General features: G+C 36.8%; 1 protein-coding gene across 1 annotated transcript in view; it reads left to right on the top strand.

Annotated features, from left to right (window-relative positions):
* Nucleotides 1–17,286, top strand: part of LOC310648218 (DNA topoisomerase 2-beta-like) — a gene marked incomplete at both ends in the record, with an annotated part of 347,379 nt that overhangs the window by 298,708 nt on the left and 31,385 nt on the right. Inside the window, 1 exon segment of the mRNA XM_083375966.1 lies at nucleotides 16,546–16,704. Coding sequence (XP_083232092.1) covers nucleotides 16,546–16,704 — 159 coding nt within the window.

A 17,286-nucleotide genomic window follows, 5' to 3' on the forward strand; every position in this document is an offset into this window, starting at 1 on the left:
GTGGACTTGTAAAAAGGTTAAGGCTTTTTGGATAAAAGTCTGGTGGAACATGCAGAAGATTTTTAAACAGAGGATAAAGTTTTGTCCGCAACTTTTTTTGTTGGGAATAATTACAGATGTTACAGTTGTGGACACTAAGTTGATGTTGAATTTAATTACGGCAGCAAGACTTTTGATAGGTCAGTATTGGAAGAAAGAGGAACTGCCGACCATAGAGGAGTGGACTTTAAAGGTTTCCGACCTGGCAGAGATGGCGAAGATTTCGGCCTATTTGAAAGATCACTCGCAAGAACGCTATATTATGGAATGGAGAAAATGGATTGAGTTTATCCAGAACAAGTATAGGGTTAAGAAGTTTCATGTAGCATTTGAATAAGTCTTCTTTCTTTTTTCTTTTTCTATTTTAGTTTCTTTATATATATTTAATATTACTAAGGCTTGTTTTATCCTATATAAGCTAGAGAGTGATGGATTTTAGAGTTTATAGTTGTTAGTATATGGTTGTTTATGATTGTTTTTTTATATATACCTTGTATTTAGCTCTGGGAAGTCGGGGGGGGAGGGGGGGAGGGGGGAGAGGTAGGGGGGAGGGAGAAGGGAGGGGGAGGGGGGATTTTTAAAGAAAAATTGTATGTTAAAACTTTTTAATAAAAAATAATAATAATAATAATAATAATAATAATAATAATAATAATAATAATAATAATAATAATAATAATAATAATAATAATTCTGTTCACAGCAGCACTGGCTACACGCCTTTCAAAGTAGCCACAGGAAAAGAGTTCAGCCCGATGCCTGACTATCCTCAGTTGCCCTCTGCTTCACAGACACTTGATCAATGGGTGAGAGGGTGGGAAGAGGTTTGGAGAAACATGAAAAACGGCATTAAAAAAGACTTCTGAGACTTATAAAAAACAAGCTGATAAAAAGAGGGCTCCCCAAAGAACATTCCAATTGGGGGAGAAGGTTTATCTGTCAACTAAATATTTACGTCTCAAATTACCCAGCAAGAAATTGGGACGGAAATTCTTGGGGCCTTTCTCCATTGTGAAAATCCTCAACCTGGTAACAGTAAAATTGAAACTCCCCAGACTTTTGGAAAAAATTCACCTGGTGTTCTATTGTACAGTAGCTTACTGAAACCTTTTCGAGCCTCCACTTTAAGACCTCCCCCTAAGAAAGCACCTGGACCCCTCATAGTAGCGGGTCAGACCCATTATAAAGTGAAACGTATTTTTGACTCTAGAATCTTTAAGGGAAAATTGTAGTACCTAGAACAATGGAAGGCATACCCATTGTCTGAAGCCATTTGGGTGAAATCTAGCGATGTGAAAGCTGACAGACTTATCAAAAAGTTTTATGAGAAACACCCAAACAAACCAAAAGCCAGCTCCTAACTTGTGTTTGTTTACATTACAGGATCTGTTCTTTTGTAAGGGGGGGCGGATGTCAATGCTGCAAACATTAACATGTTTTTGCACTGACAATATAAGAGACAGCCTGTTATTTTAATTGCTTCATTTGGGAGGGAGGAATCACCCGGAAGTTGTGATAATATTGCAAAAAGCCGCGTACAGAATGGGAAGTGAAACTTCATATGTAAAACTAATTGGATAATGTGATTTATGAAGTGTAGATAAGGGCGGGGATTGTGTGTGTGTTATGATGGGTTTGGGGGGGAGGAGATTTCAGATTCTGGCATCCCTCCATGAGTGCCGATGTTTCGTCTCATTACTAAGACTTTTTAGATAAATAATATGCCTGCAATCTGTTTGATTTGTCTTTTTCATCGGAACCATGACATAAGGTACGGTTGCTGGAGTTGGGTATGTCTAGTTTAATGAAGAGAAGTATAAGGGTGGACATGATAGCAGTGTTCCAATATCTCAGGGGTTGCCACAAAGAAGGGGGAGTCAAGCTATTATCCAAAGCACCTGAAGGCAAGACAAGAAGCAATGGATGGAAACTAACCAAAGAGATAAGCAACCTAGAAATAAAGAGAAACGTCCTGACTGTTAGAACAATTAACCAGTGGAACAACCTGCCTCCAGAAGCTGTGAATGCTCCAATACTGGAAGTTTTTAAGCAGAGATTGGACAGACATTTGTCTGAAATGGTATAGGGTTTCCTGCCTGAGCAGGGGGTTGGACTAGATGATCTCCAAGGTGCCTTCCAAATTTTTATTATTATTATTATTATTATTATTATTATTATTATTATTATTATTATTATTATTATTATTATTATTATTGATCATCGCACATTCAACCAGATGTTCAGACTAGATTTGGCATTTTTGTCTACCTATCGAGTCCTTATCAAGGACTTGGGATAGGCAGATGTGGATGTTTGATAGAATTATAGATATCGTCCCAGGATGGAAGCAGTTCCTAGTAAGGCCGCCTTTTGCAATTGACTAATGGCAAATTTGTCAATGCCAGTGGTGTTCAAGTGGTGCTCCAGTTGTTTTGGGATTGCACCCAAGGCACCTATTTCTATTGGTACTACCCTTGCTTGCCTTTGCCACAGTCTTTCTATTTCTATTTGTAGGTCTTTGTATTTTGTTATCTTCTCCAGTTCTTTCTCGTCTATTCTGCTGTCTCCAGGCACTGCCACATCCACTATCCAGACTTTTTTGTCTTTCTTATTGACAATTGTTAAGTCCGGGGTGTTATGTTGCAGGTGCTTGTCTGTTTGAATTCTGAAGTCCCAGAGCAGTTTAACTTTATCATTTTCTATGACTTTCTCTATTTTATGATCCCACCAGTTCTTGCTTACAGGCAAATGATATTTCTTGCAGATCTTCCAATGCACCATTGTTGCTACTTTGTCATGCCGCTACTTGTAGTCAGTCTGTGTGATCTTCTTGCAGCAGCTTACCAGGTGGTCCACTGTTTCTTCAGTTTCTTTGCATAGGCGGCACTTACTGTCTGTTGCTGTCTTCTCAATTTTGACTTTGTATGCATTTGTCCTTAAGGCTTGGTCTTGTGCAGCCAGAATTAGTCCCTCGGTCTCTTTCTTCAACTTTCCTGCTCTTAGCCATTGCCAGGTCTTATTATTATCTGCTTTCCCAGCTATTTTTTAATGTACTGGCCATGTAGTGCTTTGTCTTCCCATGCCTCTATTCTGTTCTTCATTTGGTCTTTCTTGTAGGCCAGTTTGGTCTCTCCAATAGTCAGTAAGCCTTCCTAATATACTAATTTCAGTGCATCTTCATCATTGTCCTTCAAATATTCTTCCAAAGCCATTTTTTCTTCTTCAGCCATCTGATGTACTTGCAGCATTCCACATCCACCTATTTGCCTTGGTAGATAGAGTCTGTCAATGTCACTGCGTGGATGAAGGGCATGATTCATTGTCAATATTTTTCTGGTCTTTCTATCCATTGCTTTTAGTTCTGCTTGAGTCCAGTCCACTATTCCAGCTGTGTATCTAATGACTGGAATTGCCCAGGTGTTGATTGCCTTCACACTATTTCCTCCATTGAGTTGGGACTTTCAGATCTTCTTCACTCTCTTGATGTATTCACCTCTAATCTTTTTCTTGACTTCAGTGTGCTTGATGTTGTCAGCTTGAAGGATACCCAAGTATTTGTAGTAATCTTCCTCATCCAGACTCTTAATGTTATTTTCGTGGGGCATCTTTATTCCTTCAGTTTTCACTATTTTTCCTTGTTTGAGAATAAGTGTGGCACATTTGTCCAAGCCAAACTCCATTGCAATATCTTGGCTATATATACGAAGAGTGTTCAGCAGCGATTCTATTTCAGATTATGTTTTTCCATACAGTTTCAGATCATCCATATAAAGGAGGTGGGATAGTCTGGCAGATGTTTTTGATGTTTGATAGCCATGTCCTGAGTTATTCAGTATTGTTGACAGAGGAAACAGTGCAATAACAAATAGTAGTGGTGATAATGAATCTCCTTGAAATATTCCTCTCTTGATAGTAACCTCTCCCAGTCTTTCACCATTGACCTGCAACTGTGTCTTCCATTGTGCCAATGATCTTTGCACAAATTTTCTGATGTTTCTACTGACTCCTGTTATTTCTAGGCACTTGATTATCCAGTCATGTGGCAGAGAGTCAAATGCCTTTTTGTAGTCAATCCATGCCACATTCAGGTTGGTCTTCCCTTTCTTGCAGTTTTCCAAGATAATTTTGTCTATTAGGAGTTGATCTTTTTGAGGACTTCCTGTTTGGCAGCGTCGGGACAAGTTGGGAAAGTCAGTGCTCAGCTTTCCAGCTTGGTTTTTTCTTCGTCTAGCGACCATTAAAGGGTCGGAAAGTTGCCCTGGAGGGGCAATGAAAGAGGAGGGATACTTCAGGAGCTCAGATCAGGGGGCACCCGATCAGAGCGAACTGTAGGACCCTCTGGAAAACAAAGAGAAAGGCTGTTTTACATCTCCGGCCATAGGCGTCTCCAGCGGGAAGCAAAGAATCATAAATCAGAGGAATTCCAACTGCGTGCTGAAGCTGGGTGAGCAAGATGTTTCCTTTTCTTCTCTTAGAGGATTATAAATGTTGAACCCCTGAGTGGAAAGAGCTGGAAAGTAAAGACCCCCAGAAGATTTACGAGCGGCGAGTAATTACATGGGAGAGGAAGAGATTCTTTGTTAAAAATACTGGACATTGATAAATAAGCCAAGGAGGACATCTAGTGGTGAAAAAAGAATGAAATTTTTGTAACATTCTTTGTTGACTGAAATTCAACCTTGGAAAGTACAGCTGCAGCTGATAAAGCTGCTTTCTTATGAGACTGAGATTCAAAGTTACTTCTATTGAATTTGACTAAATTTAAACAGACGTTGTTTTGGCTATAGACTGTAAACTTCAAAATGACTTCATTGAATATTACTAGACTTATGAAAAAAACTTCTTCTGCACCCTCAGTAGGACAATCTAGTCCTACAACACAGGGATCTATTGAAGCTATGTTGCAAAGGGAAAAGACCACAGCTCAAAGTGAAACACAGACTTCATTAAAATTTCTTCAGGATCTTATGTTAAAGAATCAAGAGACTTTGGAAAAAAACCACTTAGAGACACAAGAGAATTATAAAATCACACAAGCAACACTGGAGAAGTTAAATGAAGAAATTTTGGATATAAAGGGAAAATTGGAAACTCAAAATCAAATGATACTAAAAAAATCAACAGAAGATATATAAGATTGAAGAAAAAACAGATGCTAATGACAAAAAGATAGAAATGTTACTATTTAAGGTTCCAAAATATTCCTGAAGATAGAGCGGAAAACATAGAAGAGGTGATTATGAATAATGAATATCTTTATTATTATTATTATTATTATTATTATTATTATTATTAATATTATTATTATTATTATTATTATTATTATTATTATTATTATTATTATTATTATTATTATTATTATTGATATCCTGGAGGAGGCTCTGAAAGCAGACCAAGGAAAAATTCAACTTGAACTCAATGGGATATTCCACTTCAACTCAAGCTATGCAAGAAGAAATAAGTTACCAAGAGAAGTACATGTACGGTTTGCAAGGAAGACAACAAGAGATGAAATACTGCAGAAAGTAAGAGATGAACCAATACAATATAAAAATAAAGAAATTGTGGTTTTAAAACAGATACCTAAGAGAGTCAGAGATTCACGAAGACAGTACCATTTTTTGACTACAAAGTTGATGGCTAATGGCATAAACTTTAGATGGTTGATGCCAGAAGGCATCTTAATAAACAGGAACAATACAAGATATAGACTTGATTCAATTTGGAAAGCAGAAGACTTTGAAGAGAAGAAAACAACTCAAGAAGCTTGGGAAATTTTGAAAAGTGAGATAATAAAGGCCCAGTCTAGTACAATACCAACAAAGAAGAAAAATAACAGCTCTCAAAAGAAACCAGCATGGCTGCATAAAGAACTCTCTGATAAACTGAAAGATAAAAAGGACAAGTATAAGAATTGGAAAGAGGGGCACATAACTAAATCAGAATATCAGCAAATAGCCCGTGCCTGCAAAGATGAAGTGAGGAAAGCTAAGGCTCAAAATGAACTAAGGCTTGCGACCAAAGTCAAAAATAACAAAAAATGCTTCTTTCAACATATAAAAAACAAGAAAAAAGTTAAGAAAATGATTGGTCCATTAGTGGGTGAAAGTGGCAAGAAGGTGACAAGCAATAGGGAGAAAGTAGAACTATTTAATTCGTTTTTGGCATCTGTCTTTACACAAAGGGAAAAAACAGTCCAACCTACCCAAACCAGTGCCATAAAAAACAGAATAGAAACGCAAGTCAAGATAGGCAAGAAAATGGTAAGTGAGCACCTGTCCAGCCTAGACGAGTTCAAATCACCAGGACCAGATGGATTACACCCCAAGGTTCTCAAGGAACTGGCAGACGTGATCTCAGAACCACTGAACTATATTTTTCAAAGATCCTGGAGCACTGGGGAACTACCAGAGGACTGGAAGAGAGCTGATGTAGTTCCCATCTTCAAAAAAGGGGAAAAAATAGATCCAGGAAACTACAGACCTATCAGCCTGACCTCAATACCTGGGAAGATTCTGGAAAAGATAATCAAACAACAAATCAGCGAACACCTTGATGCAAACAAAGTCATCACTAAAAGTCAACATGGGTTTGTCAAAAACAGATCATGCCAGACAAATCTTATTACATTCTTTGACCAAGTGACAAAACTAGTGGACCAGAGGAATGCTGTAGATATAATTTACTTGGACTTCAGTAAGGCATTTGATAAAGTAGATCACAACCTACTACTTGATAAGATAGAAAAATGTGGGTTAGATAGCATTACCACCAGATGGATTCGTAGCTGGCTGACAGGCCGTACTCAGCGTGTGGTCCTCAATGGAACTGCATCTACATGGAAGGAAGTATGTAGTGGGGTGCCCCAGGGCTCTGTTCTGGGCCCAGTGCTCTTCAATATCTTCATTAACGATTTGGATGAGGGGATAGATGGGGAACTCATCAAATTTGCAGACGACACCAAGCTGGCAGGAATAGCCAATACTCCAGAAGATAGGCTTAAGATACAGAAGGATCTGGACAGACTCGAACACTGGGCACTATCTAACAAAATGAAATTCAATGGTGAAAAAAGTAAGGTTCTACATTTAGGCAGGAAAAATCAAATGCATAGGTATAGTAATAGGTGGTACCTTGCTCAATAGTAGTAACTGTGAGAGGGATCTCGGAGTCTTAGTAGACAATCACTTCAATATGAGCCAGCAGTGTGCTGCAGCTACCAAAAAAGCCAACACAGTGCTAGGATGCATTAACATAGGGATAGAATCAAGATCAAGTGAAGTACTAATACCACTTTACAATGCTTTGGTAAGGCCACACCTGGAATACTGCATCCAGTTTTGGTCACCACGATGTAAAAAAGATGTTGAGACTCTAGAAAGGGTACAGAGAAGAGCAACAAAGATGATTAGGGGGCTAGAGGCTAAAACATATAGGGAACGGTTGCTGGAATTGGGTATGTGTAGTTTAATGAAGAGAAGGGTGAGGGGTGACATGATAGCAGTGTTCCAATATCTCAGGGGCTACCACAAAGAAGAGGGAGTCAAGCTATTCTCCAAAGCACCTGAAAGCAGGACAAGAAGCAATGGATGGAAACTAGCCAAGGAGAGAAGCAACCTAGAACTAAGGAGAAACTTCCTGACAGTTAGAACAATTAACCAGTGGAACAACCTGCCTCCAGAGGTGGTGAATGCTCCAACACTGGAGGTTTTTAAGAAGAGACTGGACAGCCATTTGCCTGAAATGGTATAAGGTTTCCTGCCTGAGCAGGGGGTTGGACTAGATGACCTCCAAGGTCCCTTCCAACTTTATTATTATTATTATTATTATTATTATTATTATTATTATTATTATTATTATTATGTCAATTTTGGATGAAGGAGTAAAAAGAAGACAAGGGGAGAGTAAAGAACAGAAACAAACAGAAGAGAAGACTCAAAGAGCAACTGCACAAACAAAAGAACAGAAAGAGGAAGGTCTTCAGAAGGGGGAGGATGAAGGACCTGCTAGAGAACAAAGAACTACTAGATCGGTTAGACCGAAATATAAGTAAATGGAAATGGATAAAGAAAGTGGAATTTTTTCAGTAAACATAAATGGACTGAACTCTCCAATTAAAAGAAATAAGATTTTTAGGAAACTATGGAAACTGAATTTGGATATAATTTGTTTGCAAGAAACACATATAAAAGCACAACATCATAAACTATTGGAATATCCAAAAATTGGAAAACTTTATTATACATCAGCACAACAGAAAAAAAGAGGAGTAGCTCTATATATTAAAGAGACAATAAATTCGAAAATGGTATATTCAGATGAAGAAGGAAGAATATTAATGGTAGAAATTTATCTGCATCAAAACCAAATATTATTAGTGGCAATTTATGCACCGAATAACAATCAAGAAAAATTTTATAAAAACCTACATAGAAAAACAATAGAAATGGAGTATCAAAATATCTGTTTACTAGGAGATTTTAATGCAATAACAGATGGAAAAATTGATTATAAAAGTAACAAAACAAGGAAAAATGGTAGAGGAAGATTACCTAAGACATTTTTTGACATGGCGGAGGAAATTGGAATTCAAGATATTTGGAGGGAAATAAATCCACAAAAATTACAATATAATTTTTACTCAAATAGCCAGAAATCCTGGTCAAGAATTGATATGATTTGGATGACTGCTGACTTGAGAATGAATGTGCAGGACATTGAAATAGAAATAGGCACATGGGCAGAACATAACCCTCTGAAAATGACTTGGAAAGAGACACAAAAAAGGCCAAGATGGAGTTTAAACTGTTCCATATTAAAGGAAAAAGAATTTATAGAGTTAACAAAAAAAGAAATGGAACTCTTTTTGAAAGAAAATAAAAAAGAAGATGCTAAGATACAAAATCTATGGGACACAGCTAAAGCATACTTTAGAGGTATAGCTATATCGTATATGGCAAGGAAAAATAAACAGAAAACAGCAATATGCATTATTAAGAAAAGAATTTGGAAAGTTAGTGTTAGAATTGCAAAAGAATCTGCAAAAAAAGACTTTAATAAGAGATATGGATATGATAAAACATAAATTAAATTTGTTAGATTCAGAAAAAAATGGCAGAACAAATAAAAAGAGCGAAGCAGAATTTCTTTGAAAATGCCAACAAGCCAGGAAGATGGTTAGCTTACAAACTTAAAAAACAGAAAGAAAAAAAATTGATATATAATCTACTGGATGGGAAAGGTTATTTACAATATAAAAATGAAGAAATAAAAAAGATAGTTAAAGAATTTTATAAGGAACTGTATGATAAAAAGGAGACTTCAAGAGATAAAATTGTAAAATACTTGAAAGATAGTAACCTTCCAAAGATTTCAGAGACATTTAAAAATATGCTAGTTGAAGGAGTTACAATGATCGAAATAACAGAGGCTATAAAGAGACAAAAAATGGTAAAGCTCCTGGTTCAGATGGACTTCCGGCAGAACTATACAAAAGTTTACAAGAGATATTAAGTGATCCATTGAAAGATGTTTGTAATGGACTTTTATTAGAAGCTAAAATGCCGATGACGTGGATTGAAGCAAACATTACCTTAATACCAAAAGATGATTCAGATTTGACTCAGATTAAGAATTATAGACCGATTTCATTACTTAATGTGGATTATAAAAGTTTTACTTCAATAATGACAGAGAGACTGAAAAAATATCTGGTTGAATTTATACAACTGGATCAAAATGGCTTTTTACCAAAGAGACAAATTAAAAACAACTTAAGAATGATAATAGATGTACTGGAATACTGTGAACTACATCCAGGGAAACAAATGGCATTAATATTTTTAGATGCTCAAAAGGCATTTGACAATCTTTCATGGCAGTTTTTGATTCATCAATTACAAGTAATGGATTTTGGACAGAATTTTATAAATATGGTAAAAACAATATATAGTAAACAAACCGCCAAAGTGATCGTGAATGGAGATTGTACTGAGAGCTTTCAAATAAGGAAAGGCACAAGGCAAGGATGTCCTCTATCCCCTCTGTTATTCATTTTCACTTTGGAAGTTTTAAATCGAAACATAAGACAAGATGCAGAAACTAGAGGTTTGGAGATAAAGGGTGAAACATATAAATTACAAGCATTTGCTGATGATTTGGTATTTATTTTGGAAGATCCCTTGGAGATGATTCCAAAATTGTGTGGGAAATTAGAACAATATGGTGAAGTAGCGGGATTAAAAATTAATAAGGAAAAAACTAAGATAATAGTTAAAAATGTTACAGATAAGACTTCCGGTGGCTCCGCGGCGACGGAGGGAGCCTTCCCGGGCTGCCCGCGGCTCAGCTGGTGTTTTTTCGCCCGAAACAGCGCCGATCAGCTGTTCGGGCGAATCTGAAGCCCCCTCCTCGGGAGAAGAGGAGGGGGTGAGCCCCCAGGTGGGGGTTGAGTTCGCCGGGGCCGCCTGAGCTTGGAGCTTGGGCGGCCGAAGGATTGAACTCCCCCGTAGCCTGGGCTGCTTCCAGCTGACCAGCGTCTCTGCTCCGGACTTTATGGAGCAGAGCCAGGCGTCTGCGACCATCCCTGCTTGAAGGAGAGACTATGAAAGGGAAAGAGCAGGCAGAGCAGTACAAGAGGGAAAGATGAAGAGATGATGAAGATTTTATTTTACTCTCAAGCTTGATGGACTTTGCTTAAAACTTAAAGTGAAAGTGCGTCACAATTGTAAGTAAAAGATGGCGGCGAAACCTCCCCCTAGAACTTTTCGGAGTGCTGGAAATTCTCCGGTGCAACAACAATCATTGCTGCAGGCGTTGCATTCTCCTGATGTATTGACATCGAAGGATCTTGAAAAACATACCCAGTTAATTTTGGAGTCAATGGGTGTTAAATTTCTACAGATGGAGGAGAAATTGGAGAAATTGGAGCAGAGAATGGAAGAAAGGATGGAACAGAAACTTAGAGAAATGAAGGTAGACATTTTGTCCTCAGTGCAAAAAGTTGCTAAATGTGTGGAGGTGCTGGATGATCAAGTGCAAGACTTGATTCAAAAGAATGCTTTATTAGAAGCAAAAGTATTGGAAATTGAAGATTTAAAAGACAAAATTGACAGTGAACAGAGCTTGGCCCAATTTTACCAGATGCAGTTTGCTGTGAGAATTAGAGGCCTAAAAGAGAATATTAAGGAAGATTTAAAGCAGCTGGTTTCTGAGGCTTTTGAGGGAGTATTGAACCATCCAGCATCTGAATTAAAACAAGGTATGGACAAAGTGTTCCGTGTGAATTCGTGGATTGCTAAACAGAGAAAGTTGCCTAGAGATGTGGTGGTTTATTTTGTAAAAAGGGAAATTAGAGATGAAGTTATACAAGCTGCCTACGATACCAAAGTTGTGATTGCTGGTCAACAAGTTTTGGTTTTAAAAGAAATTCCTCCAAAGATTTTAAAGAGAAGGAAGGATTTTATATTTCTTGTGCAAGAGCTCAAGCAAAGAGATATAAGGTTCAGATGGGAGATCCCAGCTGGGTTGAGCTTCATGTATGATGGCAAAAGATACTGTTTGAGTAATGTGAAGCAAGCGCATGATTTTTATAATAATGTCTTGGAAGTAACCCCATCAACACTTCTGGAAGCTGCAGAGGGATCTGGAGAAGGAGAACATCAAGAGGATGAAGATGCACAGATAGACGAGAAGGGTACAGGAGGAGTTCAAGCTGCAACTCTTTTGGATGATCTTAGAGAACAGAGGGTGACGCGTGCTGCCTTAAAACGCTCAAAAAAGAAAAAAAAATAAGACCAGTAGAAATCTATGGAACTTCCACAAAATATTTATAGTTAAGTGGTAGTTGTGTTTTTTTAAAAAAAAAAAGGTTTTGGGATGCTATGTATGGTAATAGATTTTTTTTTTTTTAATTTGGAATTAATGGACAACTTACTACAGAGGAAGAGGAAGAAAGTTCTGTGGGTTAATGTGGGTTAATTTGTGTAAGAACTATTTATTAATGTGCAAATGAGAATATGTTAAGGTAATAGTGAATTGTGGAAGAACATAGATGGGAATGATGCTAGTTTTTTTTTATTTTAGTTTTTTATATATATTTAGTATTATTAAGGATTGGTTTACTATATACAAGCTAGAGAGTGATGGATTTTAGAGTTTATAATTGTTAGTATATGATTGTTTATGATTGCCTTTTAGATATATACCTTGTATTTTGCTCTGGGAAGTCGGGGGGGGGGAGGGGGGAGGAGGGGAAGTGGAGGGGGGGAGGTAGGGGAGGGAGGAGGGGGAGGGGGAGGGGGGGAGATAGGGGGGAGGTAGGGAGGGGAGGAGGGAGGGGGAAGGGGGGTTTTTTTTTTAAAGGAAAATTGTATTTTATAAAACTTTTCAATTAAAAAAAAAATGTTACAGATAAGCAAAAAAGTCAAATTTCAGAAGTGACAGAGGTACAGATAGCGAAAAAGGTAAAATATTTGGGTATATATTTATCAGCTAAATGTTCAACATTAAAAGAAGACAACTATATAAGACTATTGAAACAAATAAAGTTAGACCTGGAAAAGTGGAAGAATTTGAAATTGTCTCTATTAGGAAGGATAGCAACAATTAAAATGAATATATTGGCTAAGATTTTATTTTTGTTTCAGACAATTCCAATAAAACTTTGGGGAATTTTTTTTAAAGAGTTGAATTCTTTACTTTTGAATTTTGTATGGCAAGGAAAAAAGTTGGATAAAGAGGAAAAGTTTGCAAGATACTAAAGAAAATGGAGGTTTTGGTTTACCTGAGTGGGCTTTGTACTATCAAGCATCTGTATTGACATGGGTGAAAGAATGGATAATGCTTAGGAATAAAAAGTTGTTATGTTTGGAGGGACATGATTTACAGTTGGGATGGCACACGTTTTTGTGGTATGGGAAAAACAAAATTCATGGATATTTTCAAAACCATTGTATTAGAAATGCTTTGATAACAGTATGGGAAAAAATTAAAATGAAAATATATGTAAAAATTTCAGGGTGGTTATCAACAATTGAAGCTTTTTCACATGTAAACTTGTTAGATTTTGAAAAAACTTGGACGTATAGAGACATTTTAAATATCGATGGGACATTAAAATCGAAACAAGAACTGGAACATCAAGGTATCAACATGTCATGGTGGGTACGCTTACAAATACAAAACAGATATGAAAAAGATATGAAAATGTATGGATTTTATAAAGAACAAAATGTGTTTGATAAGATATTATTAACTTCTGATGAGAAATTAATTAAAAAATTGTATAATTTTTTGTTAACTTTAGAGATGGAAAGTGAACAAATTAAAGGGACAATGATAAGGTGGGCGAAAAACTTTGGTTATAACATAGAATTAGAAGAATGGCAAAAGTTGTGGGAGAGAAATTATAAATTGACAATGTCAACTGCATACAAAAAAATTTGTATAAATTGTTTTATTGATGGCATTTACCTCCAGCTAGATTAGCAAAAATGTTTAAAAATGTATCAGACAAATGTTGGAAATGTAAACATAACTTAGGTACATATTATCATATTTGGTGGACATGTGATAAAGTAAAGGCTTATTGGAAAAAATACATGCTTGGCTAGAAAAAATATTAGAACATGTAGCATTTAATCCCGAATTTTTTTTATTAAGTATAGTACCAGAAAAGACTAACAAACAAAATTTATACTTGGTTTTACACATTGTAACTGCAGCAAGAATAAGTTATGCGCAATGCTGGAAAAATGAACAAGTACCGTCAGAAGAAGAGGTAATAAAGAAGATATTGGAATGCGCAGAGATGGACAGATTAACTATGAGACTAAAAGACAAAGAAGAAACAGAATACTATAAAAGCTGGAATTTATTTTATAAATGGTTGGAAGAGAGAACCAAAGAGTAGAATTTGTATATGTATCAGCATGTTTTAGTTTAGTTTAGTTTATTAATATTTCTATACCGCCCTTCTCCCGAAGGACTCAGGGCGGTGAACAGGGCAAGAATAAAATGCAAAATTACAAATATTAAAAAAGATTAAATAGTTGCCCACTAAAAAACAATCGATACAATACAATTAAAAAACCCCAATAATACAGCAATAAAAAACCCCACCAATCCCCCATCAGGCCAGGCCGGCTTGTTCGAATAAAAATGTTTTTAGATCGCGGCGAAATGAGCGAAGATTGGGCGCCATCCGGAGCTCTACCGGTAACTGATTCCATAGTTCCGGGGCGCCCACAGAGAAGGATCTCCCCCTGGGGGCCACCAATCGACATTCTCTGATCGGTGGCACCCTGAGGAGTCCCTTCATGTTATGAACCCAGCTCGCATGTTGTTTGAAAAACTAACATATGTATGTAGAGAAAAAAAAATAATAATAAAAAACTTTATATACGAAGGAGTTGATCTTTTGTTCCTCTGCTATTGGGGCGGTTTCCTTTCTGCTCAGGTGGAAAGAGATTGTTTTCAACTAGATGCTGTTGTACTGCATCAGCTGCCACACCAGTTAGCAATTTGAAAGTTGTTGGTAAGCAGGTAATTGGCCTGTAGTTGCCTGGTGTTGCCCCTTTTGCTGGACTTTTTCATTATTAGGTAGGTTTTCCCAGTTGTTAGCCACTTTTCAATTTCTCCGCCTTGTAGTATATTGTTGAACTGCTTGGCAATGAGTGGGTATATAACAGTTAGATGTTTCAGCCAAAACCCATGCAGTTCATCTTCACCTGGTGCTGACCAATTTTTGATCTTCCTTGCTCTTTTTTCTACCATTTTTGTTGTTATTACTAGTTCTTTCATTTCAACTTCTGTTTTATTTGCATCCACCTCTTTTAACCAAGCCGCATCCTTGTTGTGTTTCTTTGGGTTATCCCATATCTGCTTCCAGAACTGCACTGTTTCTTCCTTGTCAGGTACTGTCTGATTCATTGCAGTTTCTCCATTGATGGATTGGTAGAAACGTTTCTGATTGGATTGAAATTGGAGGTTCTGCCTATAATTTGCAATTCGAGCTTTGTATCTACTGATTTTCCTGGGTATAGCTGTTCTTTGCTGCTTTATTATTTCCAGTGCTTCCTTGATCTTCCTTGTTTCTAAGTGGTATTTCTTGATTAGGTATTCTTTGGTCTTCTTGTTCTTCAGCTTCTTTTCTTTCATCTGTTCTAGCTTGCTTGCATGTGATCTTAACTTGCTGATCTTATTTTCTAATCTAACCTTCCATTTTTGTGGTGCACTGTTTGTTTGTTTTTCTTCTTTGTTGATTTTGCATCCCAGGTATTCAGTTATAACTGCAGCTGTGCTGTACATTAGTTGGTTTGTTTCTTGCAGTGAATTGGTGCTTATACTTGATATTCCAGTATTTGCATCTTTTAATGCTTGTGCTAGCTGTTTCTTTGGAACAAGCTTCAATGCAGGCAGCCTTATTCTGTTGTTTTTGTGCTGTTCTAGATGCTCAGTTATTCTTTGCTTCAATTCTTTTATTTCTTTAGTTAGAGGGCTTTGTTCTTCCTGAGGAAGAGGTGCCTGGTTTCCAAATGAGAACAGTTGTATCTCTCTGCTGGATTCCTTCACTGCCAGCTCCCCCTGGTTTGCCTCTACATTCTGAATTACTTTTGGCAAGGCTTTGATTTCTTTGCCCTGGGTAAACCTTTGCAGTTCGTCCAATTCTGTTTCTGTGAATACTTTATTTCATATTATAAATCGCCGTTGATCTGCTAGTTTCTGTTCTGTTATTTCTGATTCTGGATTTTATTCTTTCCAGAACTGGTGCATTCGTTTTAGATATCCTCTTCTTGTTGGACTTCATCTGTAATAACAGATCATTATTTCTTTGTTTTCAATCACTGTGTATTTGCGACAGGTAAACACCTTTTCTTCCAGTAGTTCTGCAGCTGCTGGCCCTGGTTGCTCAGCCAACAGTCCTGAGTCCTGTAACCCATTTTTCACCAGATATCCAGGAGCTCCCAACATCTAGTGTGGACCTTGTTAACCCGGGCGACATCCAAGCCGGTATGGCATTCTGAAATTACGTCTCACCATATTTTTTATGGAAGAGACACTCTTTTTCTGACTCCTCTGATGAGACCTGTCCAGTATGGTTGAACCTCTGGCATAGCTCTCATCTTCCTTAGAGTACACAAGCCACACAACCACGTCAAGGTAGTGCCTCACTGGGGGTATTATTATTATTATTTATTTGCAATTCTAACTCAAGTTTCCAGTTTGTTGTTGTTGTTGTTATATCTTTAATGATCTGAGAAGTCCCATTAAAACTTATTCTTACTAAATGGTGGATAAATTATGCAAAAAATAAGGTTCTTAAATTTTGCATTTTTATATTATACTCAGAGTTGACATATCAAAGTGCATGTTATAGATATTTTAGAAGCATCTGCTTATATTACCAATTTCTGTATCATTAATCTGGGAAGGTATCAATGCTAAATGTCAGAAAATATAATAGAGATTATTTCTTACACTGCTAAGAATTTTACTTTATTTTAGGTACTAGAGTGAGAAGAACACCATCTTCCACAAAGTCTGCTGCAAAAAAAGTAAAGAAACGAAACCCATGGTCAGATGATGAATCAAAGTCTGAAAGTGACTTGGAAGAAAATGAGCCTGTGATTATCCCAAGAGATTCTTTACTTAGAAGAGCTGCAGGTAGCATAGGAATATTTATAATTTAGCAAAATCTTTTTCTTTAATATTGTAAATGAGTTAAGTTTTAACAATTGGTCACTGTGTTTATAGTACGCATGTTGTGCTTAATCATGTTTAACTTAAAAGACTTTTTGCATGCTTTTGAAGATGACTTTTCTGATTTGAGTTAAAATGTTTTCCTTCTGACATCACTGTCATGCAGATTATTGTTGTATACACAACAATATTCTGTCTACAATTACTCCAGTGTCAGCTAAGCTTTTGAGTAAGTTTGCAATAATCTGTTGCTTCTGCTTTGTATATATGATTAGTTTTGGAACAGTTTTCGCAGATATTTTTCTTTGTGTTTCAGGTATTGCCTCAACTTCAATAATTCCATACAACTCAATTTCTTAACGTACTTTTTCACAAGTGAAATTATTTAGCTGGAAATATTTACACTTTTTTATATGTTGACTTGCTTTGTAAATAAATTAGCTTCAGTTAAAAATTTGAATTTGTTCATCTCTGGAATTGTCTTTTCCTGGCTAATTGTAAGGTCCACAAGTCAATTCCCTTTGGTATCTGTCAAGTTTCTGACGT

Source organism: Vipera ursinii, assembly GCF_947247035.1.
Source record: "Vipera ursinii genome assembly, chromosome: W".
Classification (NCBI taxonomy): domain Eukaryota; kingdom Metazoa; phylum Chordata; class Lepidosauria; order Squamata; family Viperidae; genus Vipera; species Vipera ursinii.